At 40.7% G+C, this 17914-nt stretch overlaps 1 protein-coding gene across 1 annotated transcript in view; it reads right to left on the bottom strand.

Annotated features, from left to right (window-relative positions):
* Positions 1 to 15955, bottom strand: part of Ugcg (UDP-glucose ceramide glucosyltransferase) — a 37561-nt gene extending 21606 nt beyond the window's left edge. Inside the window, exon 1 of the mRNA XM_026391139.2 lies at positions 15458 to 15955. Within this exon, the coding sequence (XP_026246924.1) occupies positions 15458 to 15555 (98 nt within the window). The 5' untranslated portion in view covers positions 15556 to 15955. The remainder of the gene's footprint in view (positions 1 to 15457) is intronic.
* Between the last annotated feature and the right edge of the window lie 1959 nt (positions 15956 to 17914).

Below are 17914 nucleotides of genomic sequence, written 5' to 3'. Positions count from 1 at the left end.
TTGAGCCAGTTTCATGAGTGTTTCTGACAAAGTACTGCAAAGTTTACTGGTTTTGAGCCAGTTTTTATTTCAGTATCTCAGATCAGGACTTCCGCATTAGGTACAGTATGAACTTGAGCCTAAGGCTCCTACACGTTGACAGAGTTTTTCCTGGTTACCCGTTTCCACTCTCAGGCTAGCACAGATGACTTGCTTTCTGCTAGGATTGTAGGCACACACTGCTCTCTTGACCTTTTTATTAAGGGGTACTTTCTTATTGAAGTACAACACAGGTAAATTTACAGTCTGAAGAATTTCCCAAGGTAAAACTCCCTGTAACCTGAACCCATATCATGAAAAGAAAGTCTCACCAAAACCCCCAAAGTTCATGCATGTCCACCTTTACGGACTCCCTCCTCTCCAAGGTAATTGCTATCCTGACCAACAGCAGATTAATATTGCCTGATCAAATTTTATATAAATGGAATCCCTTTAGATATACTCTTTGTGTCTGGCTTCTTTTGCCTAACAGCATCTCTGTGAGATTTATCCACATTATTACATTCAGCTAAAATTTATTCATGCTCAATACAATGTAGTATTCCTTGTACTGATATGCCTAACTTTATCTACTTTTGGTTAGTGGACAGTTGGGCTGTTCACAGTTTGGAGCTAATAAAAACAGTATGCAGACTTGTGTGCTTACACAAATACTGCACAAATATTAAAAAACAAGGCCCCCTTCTTCCAGACTTCAACTTTTGGACAAGATGATAGATTAGAGACTAGATTACTCTTCCACTTGAAGCAACAAAAAAACAGAAAAAAATCAGGTAAAATATAGGGAAGGATGGCTTTGAGATACTGGACGTTAGATAGAAGAGCACATTCTGGAGACTGAGGGAGGATGAGCTCTACAACTTACCCTGTTTACTGCTTCAGGCCATTTCCAGGCCACGGTGCAGGAAAGGGGAACCCAGGCAGAGTCCAGCGGACTCTACCACTCAGAGGGGATGGTACTGAGTCCAGAAAAACATTCAGCACCCAACACAAAGTGAAATCCGAAACACGTGGCATCTAATAAAAAATTGCCAGATATACAAGGAACCAGGAAAATACAACCAATGATGAGGAGAGAAATCAATAAACAGAAGCCAACGCAGAAATGTCACCGAGCAGGTGACATGAGCAGGTACGGCAGACAAACTGCTCTGCATTCCTTCTTTGTTTGTGAATCGTGATGGAGATTTTCCTTTCTTATTTTCAGGGCTGCGTGTGAACGCGCATGCTCATTCTCAATCGAGCACGCATGTTATATGACCTCAACATCATCTCCATGTGTTTAGAATAGGATTGGTGGTTGTCTCATTTAAAAGTAATTTCTGCCCAAGTCTCTGTACATACATGGTACACGCGATCATTAAAGTATGTTTAGGCTGGGTGTGGTGGTGCATGCCTGAAACCCCAGCAGCTGGGGAGGCTGAAGCAGAAGGATGGCAAGTTCAAAGCCAGCCTCAGCAAAGGCCAAGGTCCTAAGCAACTCAGTGAGACCCTGTCTCTAAATAAAATACTAAATAGGGCTGGGGATGTGACTCAGTGGTCAAGTGCCCCTGAGTTCAATTACAGTACCAAAAAAAAAAAAAAAAGTCTATTTACACACCCTGGATGGAGAGAGAAGGAAGCATCTAACATTCGACAGATGGCATTCCTTTAAGACCGTCACACTCCAAGGGTGGTGCACTGACCAGCAGCCCTGGTATCTCCTGGAGCTTGTGAAAATATCTGTCTCAGCTCCCCTACCCCTCAGAACTATTGAAACAAGATTTTAACAAGATCTCCAGGTGATTCATGGGCACATTCAAGCTTGGGAAGAAATACTTTAAAATTCCTTTGTACTATAGCCTCTTCCTCCACTTCACAGACAATGCTGAAAAGGAGCCCAGCCTCTTGGCAAGAAAAAAACATGAAAGACTAAAAGGAAGATAACAGGACTATTTTTGTATTCATAGAAGAAAAAAAAAGTGCCAAGTATGGGAGAAGGCAGGGGGCAATATTCTAAAGGTCCCCCCGCAAAAAAAAAAGACAGGTACATAGCCAAAAAAGCAGCAGAGGGAAGAGCAGGAAATAAAAAGTCAAGGGAAAAATGAAATTTCAGAATTCATGGGGTCTGGCCAGTGTTCAATGAGGGGTGGAGGAGGTGATGAGGACGTGCACAGATGACTCTCAGGTTTGGGCTTGGGTAACTAGTGCCATTCATAAAATCTGGCCACAATCACAGATGGAAGAAAGCAATGAACATTATTTTGAACACAATAAAGTTACTCTTAAGACATGAAGTGGTATTCTCTTTCTCAGGGGGCTAGTAGTTGGCCACAGTGAGTAAGGTCAGTGCCCACAGGAAGTGAACACACAATTTAATGAACCAGCCTGAGCCTAAGGTATGCATTTTCCTAAACATCCCAAGTGATTCTAACACAGGATGACACTGCACAAGAGAAAAACCACAGTAAACTATAAATTCTCCAGGCCCCAGCAAAACAATGTTAGAGAGTACACTCTTAGTACTTCTTTAGGTTGTTGAATAGATTACAGGTAAATAAACAGATCCAGCGCTCAAAAGGTAAGACTGGTCTAGAGACAAAAATATGGGAGTCATCCATATACTATCTACAGGTGGTCAAGAATGAATAAAATATCATGCAAATCGAAATAAGCCATCCCAAAAAACCAAAGGCCTGAATGTTTTCTCTGATATTCAGATGCTAATTCACAATAAGGGAACAAGGGGCTAGGGAAGAATAGAGTTACTTTGGATTAGGTAGAGAGAGAAGTGAAGGGAGGGGAGGGGTATGGGGATAGAAAAAGTAGTAGAATGAATCAGACATTATAACCCTATGTACATCTATGACTACATGTCGGTGTGATTCTACATGACGTACAACCAGAAAAATGAGAAGTTATACTCCATTTATGTATGATGTGTCAAAGTGCATTCCACTGTCATGTATAACTAATTAGAACAAATTTTTAAAAAGAAGTAGAAAAATTACATGAAAAAAGATGAATATAGCTTATATTATCAAACTAGTAATGTATGAAGCGGATCAAGAGTGAGTGGTGATCAGAGGTAGAAAGACAGCCAGGATGAAGGTAAAGTAACAGAAAGATTTATGTGGGTGGCTGTTTTCTTCTTCAAGGGATTAAGAAAGAACAACATTGAAAGTTGCCAAAAGGTCAAGACAAGAACTGAAATGTCCACTAGATTTAGTATGTACTTGATGACCTCTGAGCACTTTTGGCAGGGATGGAGTAGTTGATGGAGCCTCGGGGTACACGGGCTACAAAGGATAGGAAGTGGGACATGATGATGATAGTGAATAAGATTAGTTCCCTGAAACCCTGCAGGGAGGGAAAGGGCCAAAGAGTGACTAGATGAAGCACAAAGATTTGTTTGGTTTTGTAAGAATGCCTGAGGACACAGGCTAAGGGGAAAGAGCTAGTTAAAAGAGAAAGAAAAGAAAAAAAAAAATTTAATGGCATGATAGGATCCACAGTGTGAAGTGGGAATTAAGATAAATCTGCCAAGAATGTGGTAGAATGGTGAAGACTTAGAAGAGGTAATGGATGACAGAGCTAAATAAAGAAACAAAGTACTGCCAGATAGCACTGTAGGCTTGGCTGAGATCTGAGACCATGAATGTGTAGTAGTACTAATCCACATGGCGTGTGATTACCCTCTGCAGGATTTGAAAGTTGAGAAGCTATAAATTATTGGATGGATTCAGGATAGCAGGGCAGACTGATATAAGGCCAGGCAAGGTGAGGCGAGGCAAAGCGCAGGATAATAAAGTGATGAACTGCAGGTTCCGGCTACGGGGAGAACTAAATGAAGCCAAGAGGTAGCACATGCAGGAAACAACTGTGGATCAACAGTCTAGGGCAGCTGTTCTCGGTCCAGGCTGTACATCAAAATCACCTGGGGAAGTTGATTTTTAAATCCTGATGCTGAGACCAATTAAATCAGAATCTCTTGGGGTGGGGTCCAGGTGGCAGTATTTTTTAAGCCATTCATGTCATTCCAAAGTGCCATCTGGGTGGAGAGCCACAGACCCAGGAAGACTAGGTTACTACTATAAGAACAGAGGAGGGCCCAGGTGGAAACTTAAAGACTAGCAATTATGGGATGGACTGAAAATGTGAAGAGTAGGAGAGGTGAATGAGCAGGGGCCTTCTCCACCATAATCTAAGTGTTTCCAATGCCACAGACTAAGACAGCAAGTGGAGAAATCCTCATTTAGATACCCTATTCCTATGGATTACTTCCGGGGTTATTTTGAAGTCACCTCTGGCAGTATATAGCATAGTGATTTAAGAGCCTGGGCTGGTGGCAGACTGCCTAGGTTTCTATCCCAGCTTACTAGCTGTGCCCTTGGGCAAGTTACTTCTTTAAGTGTTTTTTAAAGTGTGTATAATAGGCCATAGGCCAGGTAAGGTGGTGCACACCTGTACTCCCAGTGGCTGAGGCAGGAGGACGGAGAGTTCAAAGCCAGCCTCAGCAAAAGAGAGATGCTAAGCAACTCAGTGAGACCCTGTCTCTAAATAAAATACAAAAAAGGGCTGGGGATGCAGCTCACTGGTTGAGTGCCCCTCAGTTCAATCCCTGGTACCAAAAATAAAAAATAAAATAAATAAAAGTGTTCATAATAGTATCTTACAGGGAAGCTGTGAGAAAGACATGAGATTAAAGCCACAAAGAAAAATATACCTATTACTATCCATAACTTTAAAATAAGACCTATGCTATAATTTCAAAGACTTTTCCACCAAAATATAATTTCTCTGAAGTATCATAGTTTTGATTAGGGATTTAGAGATGTCAAATATTGCTGAGACATATGCCAAATTGGAAAGACTAGAAATTCATATTTCCAAAAGATTCATATATATTTATATTAAGCCATTATGATGAATTTTTTTGTTTTCATTTTTTTATTTCTTTCCAAGTATAATCCTTGAATGCTTTTTTTAAAAAACATAAAATAAATTGTATGTACTAAGAAAGATTAAAAGGGGAGAAAAAAATTATCCAAAGCCCCCAATTATGGTTAAAACAAAATTAAGTCAAAACATGGCATAAAACACACCTAATGTACAGTTTAAAATCATGCCCACTATTTAGGTTAACATTGTATGTAAAGCTAAAGTCACACCATATATTTAGGAAATTTAAAGTGCTATAGACATCCAGAAGCATAAAACCATGCAAGTTTAAGAGTAAGGAACACTGAATATCACAAATTATTTTCCAACAAAAATGGCCTGTTACTGTTTTGCTCATTTGTTTTTTAGCCATGCTCTCCTCTTAAACCATGAAATGGGTTCTTAGCTGGGCAGAGATGCTGCATAGTCCTGGCTTCTCTTAATGCTCCTATCCTCAGAGGCTGACTCAAGACACTGGGTAACAAGAACCCCTGTCCCTTGGCTAGTACAGGCAGAAGGTGGCACCCTCAGAGCTAAGACCAGCAAGGCAGAACTGTTTCCACTCTGCAGCAGATACAAGGCAGAAAGCAACTGCAAGTTATTATGTAACTTCAAGCTACTGCCTTTTAGTATGAAGATGTTGAAAAAATTCCAGAAGATACTGTAGCGACTATGTTTGTTCTATTGACCATTATATTCCAATGGCCAGCACAGCCCCCAGAGAAGCTACCCACCAGCTTTCCCACCCCAATCAGGGTGGGAGAGAAAGCCCCTTCCCCTAGTCTCTAACACCTAGAAAGCGCTCCGTGGCAAGGCAAGCTCTCAGGCATTTGGACCACAAGTGTCGAAATTATTTGTGATTTTTAACAACATTCTTAGTTCTCTTGAAATATAATCTGCCCTCCTAACACATATATCCATTTAAATTAATTTAATTTTCAGAAATTTGATTTTATTACACTTTCAGAAATGCAGTGGGTATATAAAGGGCATAGCCTTCCTATACAAATCATCAATGACTTGATTCCATTTTTCATGAAGAGTAAAGTGATCCTGATACAGGTAGGCAATTCTGGGGAGTTAGAAAGCATAGTAAAATTCCAATAGATGTATCGTTTTCCCTAGGAATTGTTTTTAAATTAAATTTTAAATAGGGAGCTAGATTCACCACCTTAAAAAAAAAAAAAAAAGGCATTCAGGTGTTCTAAAGACACTAACACCCCCAAGGACAGGGACAGGGAAGTGCTCAGGACTGGAACTGCCAACACTAGTGACAGAGGAGGAGTGGAGGCACCAGAGTGGTGCTTCCTTAAAGCAACTTAGTTCAGCCTAAAGTCCAAAGGTGGTAAGCCATGAGTCAGAGGCAAAAGAGAGAGACCTTCAGGATCCTGCTTTTTCCATTGTGAGCTAGAAGGACATCTATCTATTCAGGGAAAACTTCAAAGAACTTCAAGTGACAGTAAGAAATATTCAGGGGTTCTGCCAGCATTATACCTGCCTTAGCTTAATGATCCTAACTGCCTCGGAATTGATGGGATGGCCTTATGTTAGCTTAGTTGATTCTCCAACTCCACCACCCCCCCCTTTTTTTTTTCATGGAGAAAGGCAATTTTATTCTTTCAAGAGAAGATAGCAACAGAGGTTGAGAATAGGAGCAACTAGCCCTGTCCCCTGTCCAAAGCAGGAATCTGAGATAAGGTCATACCAGAACAGTTTGGGGAAAGCCAATGGGCTTGCTCCCTGTGGCAGTGGGGAGGGGAAGGCAGGCTCAGGAGTGGGACTTTGTTCTGTCAGTACTGGGAGCAGCCCACACCTAGACTTGGTGACAGGACAGAGTGTAACCCTTCTGTTGCCACCTGAGCAATCTGAAGAAGGGCTGGCAGAAGGCTCCTTCTAGGTCCCCTAAGTATGACTCTCAAATCAGACCTCTCCACCCATCTGCCCCACTCCTGCAAACATGAGAACAGGCAGGTGCCCAGCTTTGTTTTTATTTCCTAGCATCCAAGTCTCTAAAATTGTTACTTTTTCATCATGTTAGCTGATTGTTTAGTCTTTTCATCTTTTTACTCTCATCAACCACGATGATTTTTCAGTTAATGCTTTGTACCATTTTTAACTGGTTTCTTTTACAGTTTTCTATTCTAATTTAGTTTCAGCAAGAGGGAAGCCTGATAGGAGGAGAAGCCCTTGGAAAGAGAAGACAAAGTTGAACGAAGGCAGTGGTGGGCGGTGCTCTTTCCCTTCAGGTGGCTGGCAGCAGGCTCTGCAGCAACCTTATATAGATCTTCTCCACCAGATGTGAGGCACAAGACTTACATTTAACAATTCCAAGAAAGAATATGGATTCCACAAGGACAAAGGTCACCTTGCTTAACAGATCCAGACTGCTATTTTATAGTTCTGCTATGGAATTCAGTTAAAACAATTTATCTAAACCCAGGAATTTATCTCCTCTGCTCCACGCCACCACGTTGGTTAATATTTCACACAAAATTAGGTTGATTCTGATATCGGCAGGCCCATACTATACACAGTCCATGTCAGCAGTTCCCAGTGATTAAAGACTAAAGGCCTTTGTTGTTGTTGCTGTTATGATTTTGTTCTGGAAGGTGGTGGTTATGTGATTCTGGTTGGTATGTGTCATGACTAATATTATTGACACAGTACTTATCATTTTAAAATGGCATTGCAACAAAATGGGCTTCAATAGCAGCACAAAGCATACCTTCCAGTGTAACCTTGATTCTCCAGACAAGATTCTCCAGAGAAAGAAAAATAACTGACAATGAGTTAGCTGTACAGGAAAACACAACTATTTCCACTGGACAATAAACACCAATATTACAAAATATAAAGGAGTCCACCACCATAGAAAACAAAGAGAAGATCCTTATTAAGTTCTCAAACAGGATCATAAGACCCAATTCAATAACCCTTTAGTGACAACAGAATTAGCTCCAGTGTATAGAAAACATGTAGAACACAGCATTTTGCTGATTCCTTAGTAGATCTGCACTCACTACAAAGCACTTCAAAACACAGCACCCACAAACACACCACAGGCCCAAAGTCACCTTTGCATCAAAAGGAAACTAATGAGACTGTCTCTATACTCTTCTACAAAATCCCCTAAAATTACTCTTTTAAAGTAAACTTAGGGCTGAGGCTGTGGCTCAGTGGTAGAGCACCTGCCTAGCATGTATGAAGCATTGGGTTCGATTCTCAGCACCACATATACAAGTAAATGAATAAAAGTAAAGGTCTATACATAAAAAAAAAATATATATATATATATATAAAGAAAAAGTGAACTTAATGTTTAAATTAAACTATTCATGTATAAAATAAAATTCCATGACTGGAAAAAAAGCATTTGTGATCCAAATCAGGATAGCCCTGGGCTATGACTGCCCCAAAGATAGATCTGAGTATCAAGATTATTTATGGGAAAGACAGCCAGTCCATTGGAAAAACCTTTGGAGGAAAATTCAGATTTAACAAAGAATCTGAAGGTAAACAAGTTATTGATGTAGCCCTATTCCTATTTTAACTTGTAACTAGTTAGAAATAGTGAGTTAAAGATTTTACTTGTGGGGCTGGGGTTGTGGCCCAGTGGTAGAGCACTTGCCTAGCATGTGTGAGGCCCTGGGTTTGATCCTCAGCACCACATACAAACAAACAAATAAATAAATAAAGGTCCATCAATAACTAATAAAAAATATTTTTAAAAAAGATTTTACTGTTCTAATCAGTTTCATCAAAATCTATGATCACTGAAAGCATCCCAAATTCTATGATGTACCTCAAACCACAATGGCCATCAGAGACTGAATTAATGAATAAATAAAAATCCAGCATTGCTACTGGAGAAACCTCAAAGATCATTCATTTAACAGGTAGTAACTGAGTGCTTAGTAGACCCTGAATACACAGTAGTGAATAAGACATCATCTCTATCCTCAAAAATCTAATGAGAGAAGAGACATTCATTTACAATTTAGATGAGTAAATCCGAAGTACTAAGAAAAGACACAGAGGGAGCATCTAATCCAGTAGGGAGCTACACATAATATGACAAGCCAGGGAGCCAGGCACAGTGACACATGCCTGTAATCCCAGCAACTCAGTAGGCTGAGGCAGGAGGATCACAAGTTTGAGGATAGCCTCAGCAACTTAGTGAGGCCCTGAGCAAGCTCAGTGAGATCTTGTCTCAAATTAATTAATTAATTAATGGTTGGGGGTGTGGCTCAGTGGTAAAGCACCTCTGGGTTCAATTCCCAGTACCAAAAAATTAATTAATTAAAATATAAAATGACTTGAATGAGCAGGAGTTATAGAAAAAGGAAAAAAGAAGAGAGAATTCTACAGAAAGTCCATCGAATATTCAGACAAACGCCACCAACTCAAAAAGAAGAAACAGGTAGGTACAAGGGCATGGTATGCTAAGGAGCTGTGCATGTCTTGTTAGGGAGTCTGATTTCTAACCTGAAGGCACTGGGAGTCATAGTAAGTCTTCAAGCATATGAACCAAGATCAGTGTTCCAGAAGGATAGACTAGAAAGAGAGCAAGGATGTAGGTGAAGATACCAGTGAGCAGAAATAGTTTCCATAATCTAGGGTAGGTAGATAGGTGTATGGGAGACTGGGGATGTGGCTCAAGCGGTAGCGCGCTCGCCTGGCATGCGTGTGGCCTGGGTTTGATCCTCAGCACCACATACAAACAAAGATGTTGTGTCTGCCAAAAACTAAAAAAATAAATATTAAAAATTCTCTCTCTCTCTCTCCCTCTCTCTCTCTCTCTCTTTAAAAAAAAAAAAAGGTGTATGGAACTAATTATGTAGCAAAAGGGAGGGAGAAATGAATCAATAGAATTATCACTGAATATTTAAACTAAATTATAATTTTCATTCTACTCCTTAAAGGTAACATACGATTGTTTCTAGGCTCAGGTTAAAGAGGCTCAACTGCTGAAATGTTTAATTCATTCATCATGAAGTGGTCCTGCCACAATGACTTTGACTGATCAACTATTTTTTTTTCAGGTACTAGGGATAGAGCACTCCTGGGTTCAGTACCTAGTACCTATCACTGAGCCAGCCCTTTTTATATGTTATTTTGAGATAGGATCTAAATTGCCAAGGCTGGCCTCGAACTTGTAATCCTCCTGCCTCAACCTCCTAAACTGCTGGGATTACAGGCATATGCCACCACACCCAGATCTGATCAACATTTGACCAAAGTCCAAGTGCATCTTCAGGTTTAAACCAGAAAAGAAGTTCTTGATTTTTATTTCATCAAGGTTTAGAAGACCAATGTATACGTGAATTTTAAGCCCCAAATCATACCACCTAAATATTCTAAATACTAAAATTTAGATTAAAAACACAACTAGCTTCTGACAGGTAGTTTATTGCAATTGTAATCACAATGAACACATAACCTCCATTCAAAAGTTATGCAAATGGTATAAAATGCTCTGCTAGAAACCTTAGAAATGTATTTGTACAAGGCAGAATTCACTTGAAAAACCCTCCAGGAAAAGGACCTCTGCTTTACTAGGACAGTTAGTACCTGTGGATACAAGAAGTTACTACCACAGCAGCCTGGCACCTCTAGTCAATGAACAGGAAACACAGAGTCTAATGCTAAACATTAGGACATTACAAAAGAGGGGGAAAGTGATAATCAGAGGGTCAGAGTTGGGTGGGGAAAAGAAAGGAGAAAAAGAATAAAGGGCAGTAAAAAAAGGAAAGGTGTCCATCCTGCCTAAGCAGATACCCTCATCATCCTGCAAGATGGCTCTGAGGGGCTAAGAGGGAAGAAGACACCTAGTTTCAGACCTGTGTTTGCTTTCCCCTCAGTCCCCAACTACCAAGCCATGCTTACTCTCACAAAAAGGAAAGGGAGAGGGGGACAGCGCGAAGATCACCAAATAACTCGGCCTGCTGAGGCTCATCAACTATTTTTAGGAAATCAAAAATCTTGGGAATAAGACCCTTCCAACAAGTATCTGCCATCTAAAATGTTAGGAAATGACTAAGCCTCGGTTCAGTATTAAAATTGGAAGGAGCAAAGCGGCTGGTGGAGATAATGTCATGTGAAGATGGTTCTAAACACTGGAAATATTGGTTTTCTAGTTTGTAAGTTATCACGGCTTTTAAAATTGCAGGGTTACAGCCTCAGCACCTTATGGAGGCCCTAGTCTAAGGAAGTCTCTGTCTCAAAATAAAAATATAAAAAGGGCTGGGGATGTGGCCCAGTGGTTAAGCATCCCTGGGTTCAATCCTGATACCAAATTTTTTTTTAAATTGCAGGCTTAAATGAACTGTAAGACATCTGTAAAATCAGAACAAATAATCTCACTAAATAATAGTTGTTTATTGTTCTAATCAACTTCAGCTCTATTTTTTTAAAAAAATAAAGCCCAATCCTTAGCTCTTTATTTGAAAGAAGATACAAAAAAACCATTATACACTGACATACATGGTGTTTAATATTTCTAATATAACCAGTTTTTAAAATGCTTTAATTTTCCTTGTAATCTCTTTACAATATTTATATTACTTAAACATTTTGATTAAGGAGAAGCCATGCTCCTTGATCTGACACCTAGATAGAGAGCCATAAGTTTTTAAGAATAGGTTCCATTTCTACCAGTGGCAAGCATACATTTTCAGAAGTATCAATACCTGCTAACTGGTATGCTGCCGTATTTTAAAAAAGGATTTGAGGGGATATAGAATATGTATTCAGAAAACATATCCTTTAATAAAATATAAACTACCTAGCACAGTATTTTAACCAATATATTGTTGCCAAAGTTCTTTAACCTTGTTTGTCAAATGTTGAGATTCAACTGCAATTTTACTAAATACAGTTGGGAGAGGGAGATGAAAAAGTGCTTAGTTATCTGTTTGAAAACAACTCATTAAACTGGGAGGCATCTTTTAATTCAATAAAAAAAAAAGTATCAAATCAAAAATCCTGATGGTGGAATCAGACCAGAAAAAAAAATACTTATCAAAAAAGATGAGACTTAATTTATACACAAATTAATCTGTTGATTATCTACCTTCCATCAATTATTCAATCATAAAAATATTCACAGGTTTACTGTAATTAACAAGGCCCTCCAAACTGTAACAAACTAATTGCGTTTTCTTTGATTTTCACATGCTTTTCAGGAACCTGTTACTATCAGTAAAAAAAGGCAATTTTGTGGGGCTATAGACAATACAAAGGCTGTCTACATTATCTCAACTAAGCTAAAAATTTGCCTAAAAGTAAAAAAATTTAAAAAGTATTTTAAGAAAACATCTGTTGTTTACCATTAAGCCAAAGGAAATAAAAAAATTCCAGAGTGGTCTCAAGTTTAAGAACATTTCCAGATGCTTATCTGAAATGGGGTTAATTTTAATTAAAGAGGTATGATATTTATAATTACAAATATATAATGGAGGGAGGCAGAATATCATGGTCCCATGTGGAAATTCAGGCTTTTCCAAATGAAGCTATAAATTTAATTTCAACCAAAACAATAAGAAAAAGATTACTTAAGAGTCTGAAATAAAGACTTTAAAGTTCACCTTTAAGTAAAAATGTGTACCAATTCAAAACGTTTTGCAAAAGAACAAGGAGAGGTTTGCCTCACCAGTTAATAAAATTTCATTAATTAAAAATAAAAACTAGATTAATAAATCTGTGAAATGCCACTGAAAGCCCTCTAAAATACACAAGTATAAAGAAGAAAATATAAAGATGGTATTTTCAAAAAAGTGGAATTATCAATAATTTGAAAAATGATTTTGGGACAAATGAAACTAAAATAATCAGGGCTCTAGAATCTCATAACAAAGCAAAATATCAGGTGCACTAAAGAGTAAAATTAAAAATTTAAGAAAGAAGCAAGGCATGGAGGCACACACTTTAATCCCAGTATCTTGAGAGGCTGAGGCAGGAGGACTGCAAGTTCAAAACCAATCTCAGAGACTTAGCAAGACCCTATGTCTAAAATAAAAAAGTACAAAGGGCTAGGATATGGCTTAGGGCTTAGGTGCCCATCCCTGGTACACCCCCCCCCAAAAAAAAAAAACTACTTAGGAGCAGGTAGTATATAAATACATGAAAAATATTTGACAGGACTGGTAATTAATAAAACAACAAAAACAAAACACAGTGAAAAGCCTAATACTTTGTGAGAGAGAAATGGGCACCATTATACAATGTTACCAGGCCTATGAATAGATACAACATTTTTACAGAACAATTTGTATTACAGTTTAAAAGACACACCACTTCTACTGGGTGTGGTGGTACACTCCTGTAATGCCAGCTACTCAGAAAGCTGAGGACCACAAGTTCCAGGCCAGCCTCGGCAACTTGGTGAGACACTGTCTCAAAATAAAAATTGAAAAAGGTCTGGGGATGTAGCTCAGTGGTAGAATCTTTGCCTAGCATCCACGAAGCCTTGGGTTCAATCCCCAGCACCAAAAACAAAAAACAAAACAGTATTGTTTTATAAACTGCAAACAACCTAAATGTCATCAATAACAACGAATAAAAATGTTAGACTCTCATAAATCTATTAGAAGTAATGCAGAGATGGGTGCAGCGGAACACTCTGTGAACCCAACTACTTAGGAGGCTGAGACAGGAGGATCACCAACTTTCAGGCCAGCTTGGGCAACCTGGTGAGACCCTATTCCAAAATACAAAAATAAAAAAGGGACTGGAGCTGGAACTCAGTGCTAGAGTACCCCTGAGTTCAATCCCCAGTACCAAAAAACAAATAATTTTAAAAACTGCAGAGATATTCATTATTGACATAAAAAGAAATGGTCATGACATTTTGCATGTCAGCTCCATTTCAACAATGACCTTGGATGTTTTATTTCTAGTACCTTGAACAGTGCTTTGTACTAAACTGACGCTCATAACCATTTATTAATTAGATGAATTTGAAAAGGTTTCCCCCTTCTTTTCTTGCTCTCGCTGTCTCTCTGACACACAGAGAGATATAACTGGAATGACAGTCACAAAAGATTAACAAGGTAATGTTTGGGTATACGTATTTTTAACTCTCTTCTTTATTCCTCTCCATATTGCCTAAATTCATTATATAGTGAGCATTTTTATTTTTATGACTGGAGAAAGTAACACTTTTTTTTTTTTAAAGAACCCATACATATACTTAAAATGAACACCAGTACATGTTCAGTACCTACAACTCAAAAACTCCAAAAACCAATATCAACAATATGGAAGTGGCATGTTTTCTTTCACTTTCAAAGAAATATCAATGTATACTGTACAAGGAGCATCTTTCTATAGCATCAGGAAGTGCCACACTCTATTAATAAAAAGCAATGTTTTCAAAAAGAAAAGCACACCTTTTTTTTTTTTTTTTCTGTAGTAAAAGGGGGAAAAAAACCTAGAAGAAACAAATTTCTTCAAGTCCTCTGGTCTCCTAAGAGACTCCCTGTTAGGATAAAGTTTAAAAATGTTCTTTATTTTTACTTTTTTCCTCCCAGGCTAAAAGCCAAGTGCATCCACATCAGTAATGTGCGCTACACAATTCTTTCATTTATTTACGCAGGCAAACTTAATTTTAGAGACACTGAGTGAAATATCAAAACTAGCCACAAATCGCATGTCTCCACCTTTTCACCCTATTCTGTTTTATTCACAGGCTTTATAGCTACCCGGAATAAACTTCTTTGAATTTTTGTCATCGTATCTTCCTTCAAGAATGTAAGCTCCATGAGGACAGGAATTATGTCTTGCTCACCAAATTGTGTCTTGCTCAGCCAAGAACAGTAAATGGTATCTTGTCGGCCTCAAGAAGTATTTGTTAAATACTGTAGAGATAAGGAGGGCAGGAGAAGGGTACAAATCTAAACAAGACAATAAATCAGGAACTAGAAGAAAAAAAGAAAACCATACTGAAATGTAGACACTAAGAATGACTCAAAGCTATAACAACCAGATCAGAGGTTTAGTGGACATTTTTCAAGGTGGACAGGTGCTTCACACCTATCAGAGCGCACTGAACACTTCCAGGAAGAAGAAAATCCACAGGGAGATCTCCAGGTAGCTGTGACCAGCTCCCGGAAGAGTGGAATCGATCATCACCGTAACAGAAATGTGGTCCATGCCGAGAGAAAAAAACAATACACCATACATCTTGGCCCAGATGAAAAAAATCACACAAATCCCAGTACAATCAGTACAAGCAATCTGATATGTAAGGAACAGCCTTCTTTCCCCCTGGCTTTTCAATAGCCTGCAACCCCTTCACTGGTCACTTTTCCTACCCAAGGACCCTCGCTCCTCACCCCATCCTGTATAAGGGAAGAGGGGATGGAGGGAAGCGTCTGAGAACTAGCTTTCTTCACCCCTCCCAAGCACAGTCCCCTCCAAAACACAAATACCTCCCACTCCCGCCTTTCCCCGAGGCCCAGACCCTAGCCGCGAGCCCCTCCGGCTGCCCCTCACTCACGTGTAGATGATGGCCATGAAATGCATCAGCCACAGCACCAAGAAGAGGACGAACCCGAACACGGCCATTCCCTCTAGGGCCAGGTCCAGCAGCGCCATCCCCCGGCCCGCCGGCCCGGCCCGGCCCGCTCCGGCTGCCGCCGCGGACAGCGCTCCTGCCGGAGGAGGACAGGGTGGGCGCCCGGTGCGGGGGCGCGGGAAGCGAGAGGAAGGTGGGGAGAGGAAGGGGCGGAGGGGGGTGGGGACGGAAGGGGCGGGCAGGGCCTGCGCGCCCCCGCCCACGGGCACTCGCCCGCGCACTGTCCTCGGCGCGCTCGCGGCTGCGGGCGCTGCGGTGGCCGGGCTCCGTGATCTGGGCTGCCGCTGCCCGTGGCTCTGATTCGTGTGTCCAGACCTTTGCGGCCGCTGGCCGGACCCTGTGCACCGCCGCCGCCCTGCCTCCCCGCTGCCCTGCTTCCTCGCCGCTGGGCTCCGGGCGGTGCAGCTCCGCCGTCCTGCTCCGCCGCCGCGGCTCCGCGCACTAATCGAAACCAGCGGATCGCGCCCCGACTCCTCGGCGGTGCCCGCCCCGCCCCCGCCCTCCGGAACGGCGGCTCCCGCCCCTCGGAGGGGCGGTGCACCCTCTCCTCCCCGCCTACCCCGCCGCTCGCGCGCCCGCTGCGTCGCCGGCGCGAGCGCGCCCCTGGGCGGCTTGTGCTGGACGCGCGCCGGGCTTTCCCCGGGCTGCTCTGTCCAGATGCCGCCCACCGAGCCTCCAAGGCGCCGGGAACGGGCTGCCTTACAGCTTGAGCTGTGCTCGTTCCTTGGCGGCGGCGGTGACTCGGGAACCGGGTGCCGGGATCGGAGGCTGCTCCTCCTCTCTCCGGCTCTGCAGTCCCGTGGTTCCCCCAGAAAAAAAGACACGGTTAGCTTCCCGACCTTGTCTCGAAATTCATCTCTCAACGCCGCGTCTGCAGCCTCCCCACCCGGCGTCGCTCCGAGCGGCTAGGCCCTCCTCCAGGCCACGTTCAAGGACCCGAGGGTTTCCCCTAGACTACCCCCCCACACACCGCGCGTCACCCCCTGCGCTTAATGCTTAGGAATTTTGGTTCCAAACGAACCCAAGAATTAAATCTCCGTGTGCCTCACAGATCTTTAAGCATCTTAGGGACATTATGTAATAAAATTCTCAAACTCAAAGTGTACAGAATTAGGTTGAAATTGAAACCTCCCAGGACTGCACTGTTGCGGACGGTAGCCACAAGAGGTTAAGTGAGCGCTTGAAATGCAGCTGGTTCGAAAGCGGTTGTGCTGTTAGTGTTGACAATACACCGTGCATGTAGATCATCTGGTTAATAAATCTTACATCGATTACACGCTGAAATGGTAAGTTTGGGATATATTGCGTTAAGTTAGTTTCACATTTTAAAAAAAAAGTTTTTTGAAAAAAAGTGACTAGCTACTAGAAAAATTTTATTAAACATGTGGATTGCACTGCTTTAGAATGGAAAAGAGAGTTACTTCAGAAAATAACGTAACTTAGTGTTTATCCTAAGTCCAGGGAGGTGCTAGTAATAAATGTTTCCGTTTATTTCTTTAGCCTAGATGAGTTTATGTTGTTTTCGATTGTTCTACATTTAAACAGTGTTTATTATTTCAAGTGATTTCCTTTTAAATAATCCATGACCTCCCTTGAGAGGTTTTAGAATTGAATTCAGTTTCGAAAAGTAGTTATTTATTTTATTATTACTATTTATTGTAGTTACTAGTGATAGAGATACTGCAATCTTTGATTAAATGATAAACTACAGTTTTTTACAGATTTACTAAAAATAGTAAATCTGTGTTGAGAACCAATGCTGAATGCTCGATGCCCTTTGTTCTTCTAGTGTAAAGAGAGACCAGTGCTTAGAAATTAAATTTTTAGTGTTGAGAACTACTGGTTGATAAAGTTATAGCAGAATAAAAGCCTAACATTGAAATAACTACAAATAGAAATTTTAGCCTGTAATCCCAGCGCCTGGAGAGGCGGAGGAAGGAGGATTGCAATTCAAAGCCAGCCTCAGAAGTTTAGCCAGGCCCTAAGCAATTTAGCAAGACCCTGTCTCTAAAATAAAAGATAAAAAGGACTGGGAATGTGGCTCAGTGGCTAAGCACCCCTGGGTTCAATTCCCGGTAACCCCCCCCCCCCAATTTAAAATGTCATTATTGTAGTTAATCGGGTCTAAGACACTTTTAAAAAAAATGTATTTTAACATTTCTGAAATGCAAATGCATCTCACAGTCAATGACATCTTACAAAAAATAGGATATTTTCCCCCTTTCTAATGTGCATCTTAGTGATATGTATAATAATTTTGCATCTTATAATTCATGTCATCTTTGATTTGGTGAACTCCATCAGTTGCTCCGTTTAAACATTTTGTTACATTTTGCATTTTTCCAAAATGTTTTCTGCAGACTTAAAATAGAGTTGAAC

Source organism: Urocitellus parryii, chromosome 4 (assembly GCF_045843805.1).
Source record: "Urocitellus parryii isolate mUroPar1 chromosome 4, mUroPar1.hap1, whole genome shotgun sequence".
Lineage (NCBI taxonomy): Eukaryota > Metazoa > Chordata > Mammalia > Rodentia > Sciuridae > Urocitellus > Urocitellus parryii.
Note: the sequence above shows the minus strand (reverse complement) of the source record. Positions and strands in the feature narration are given on the sequence as shown.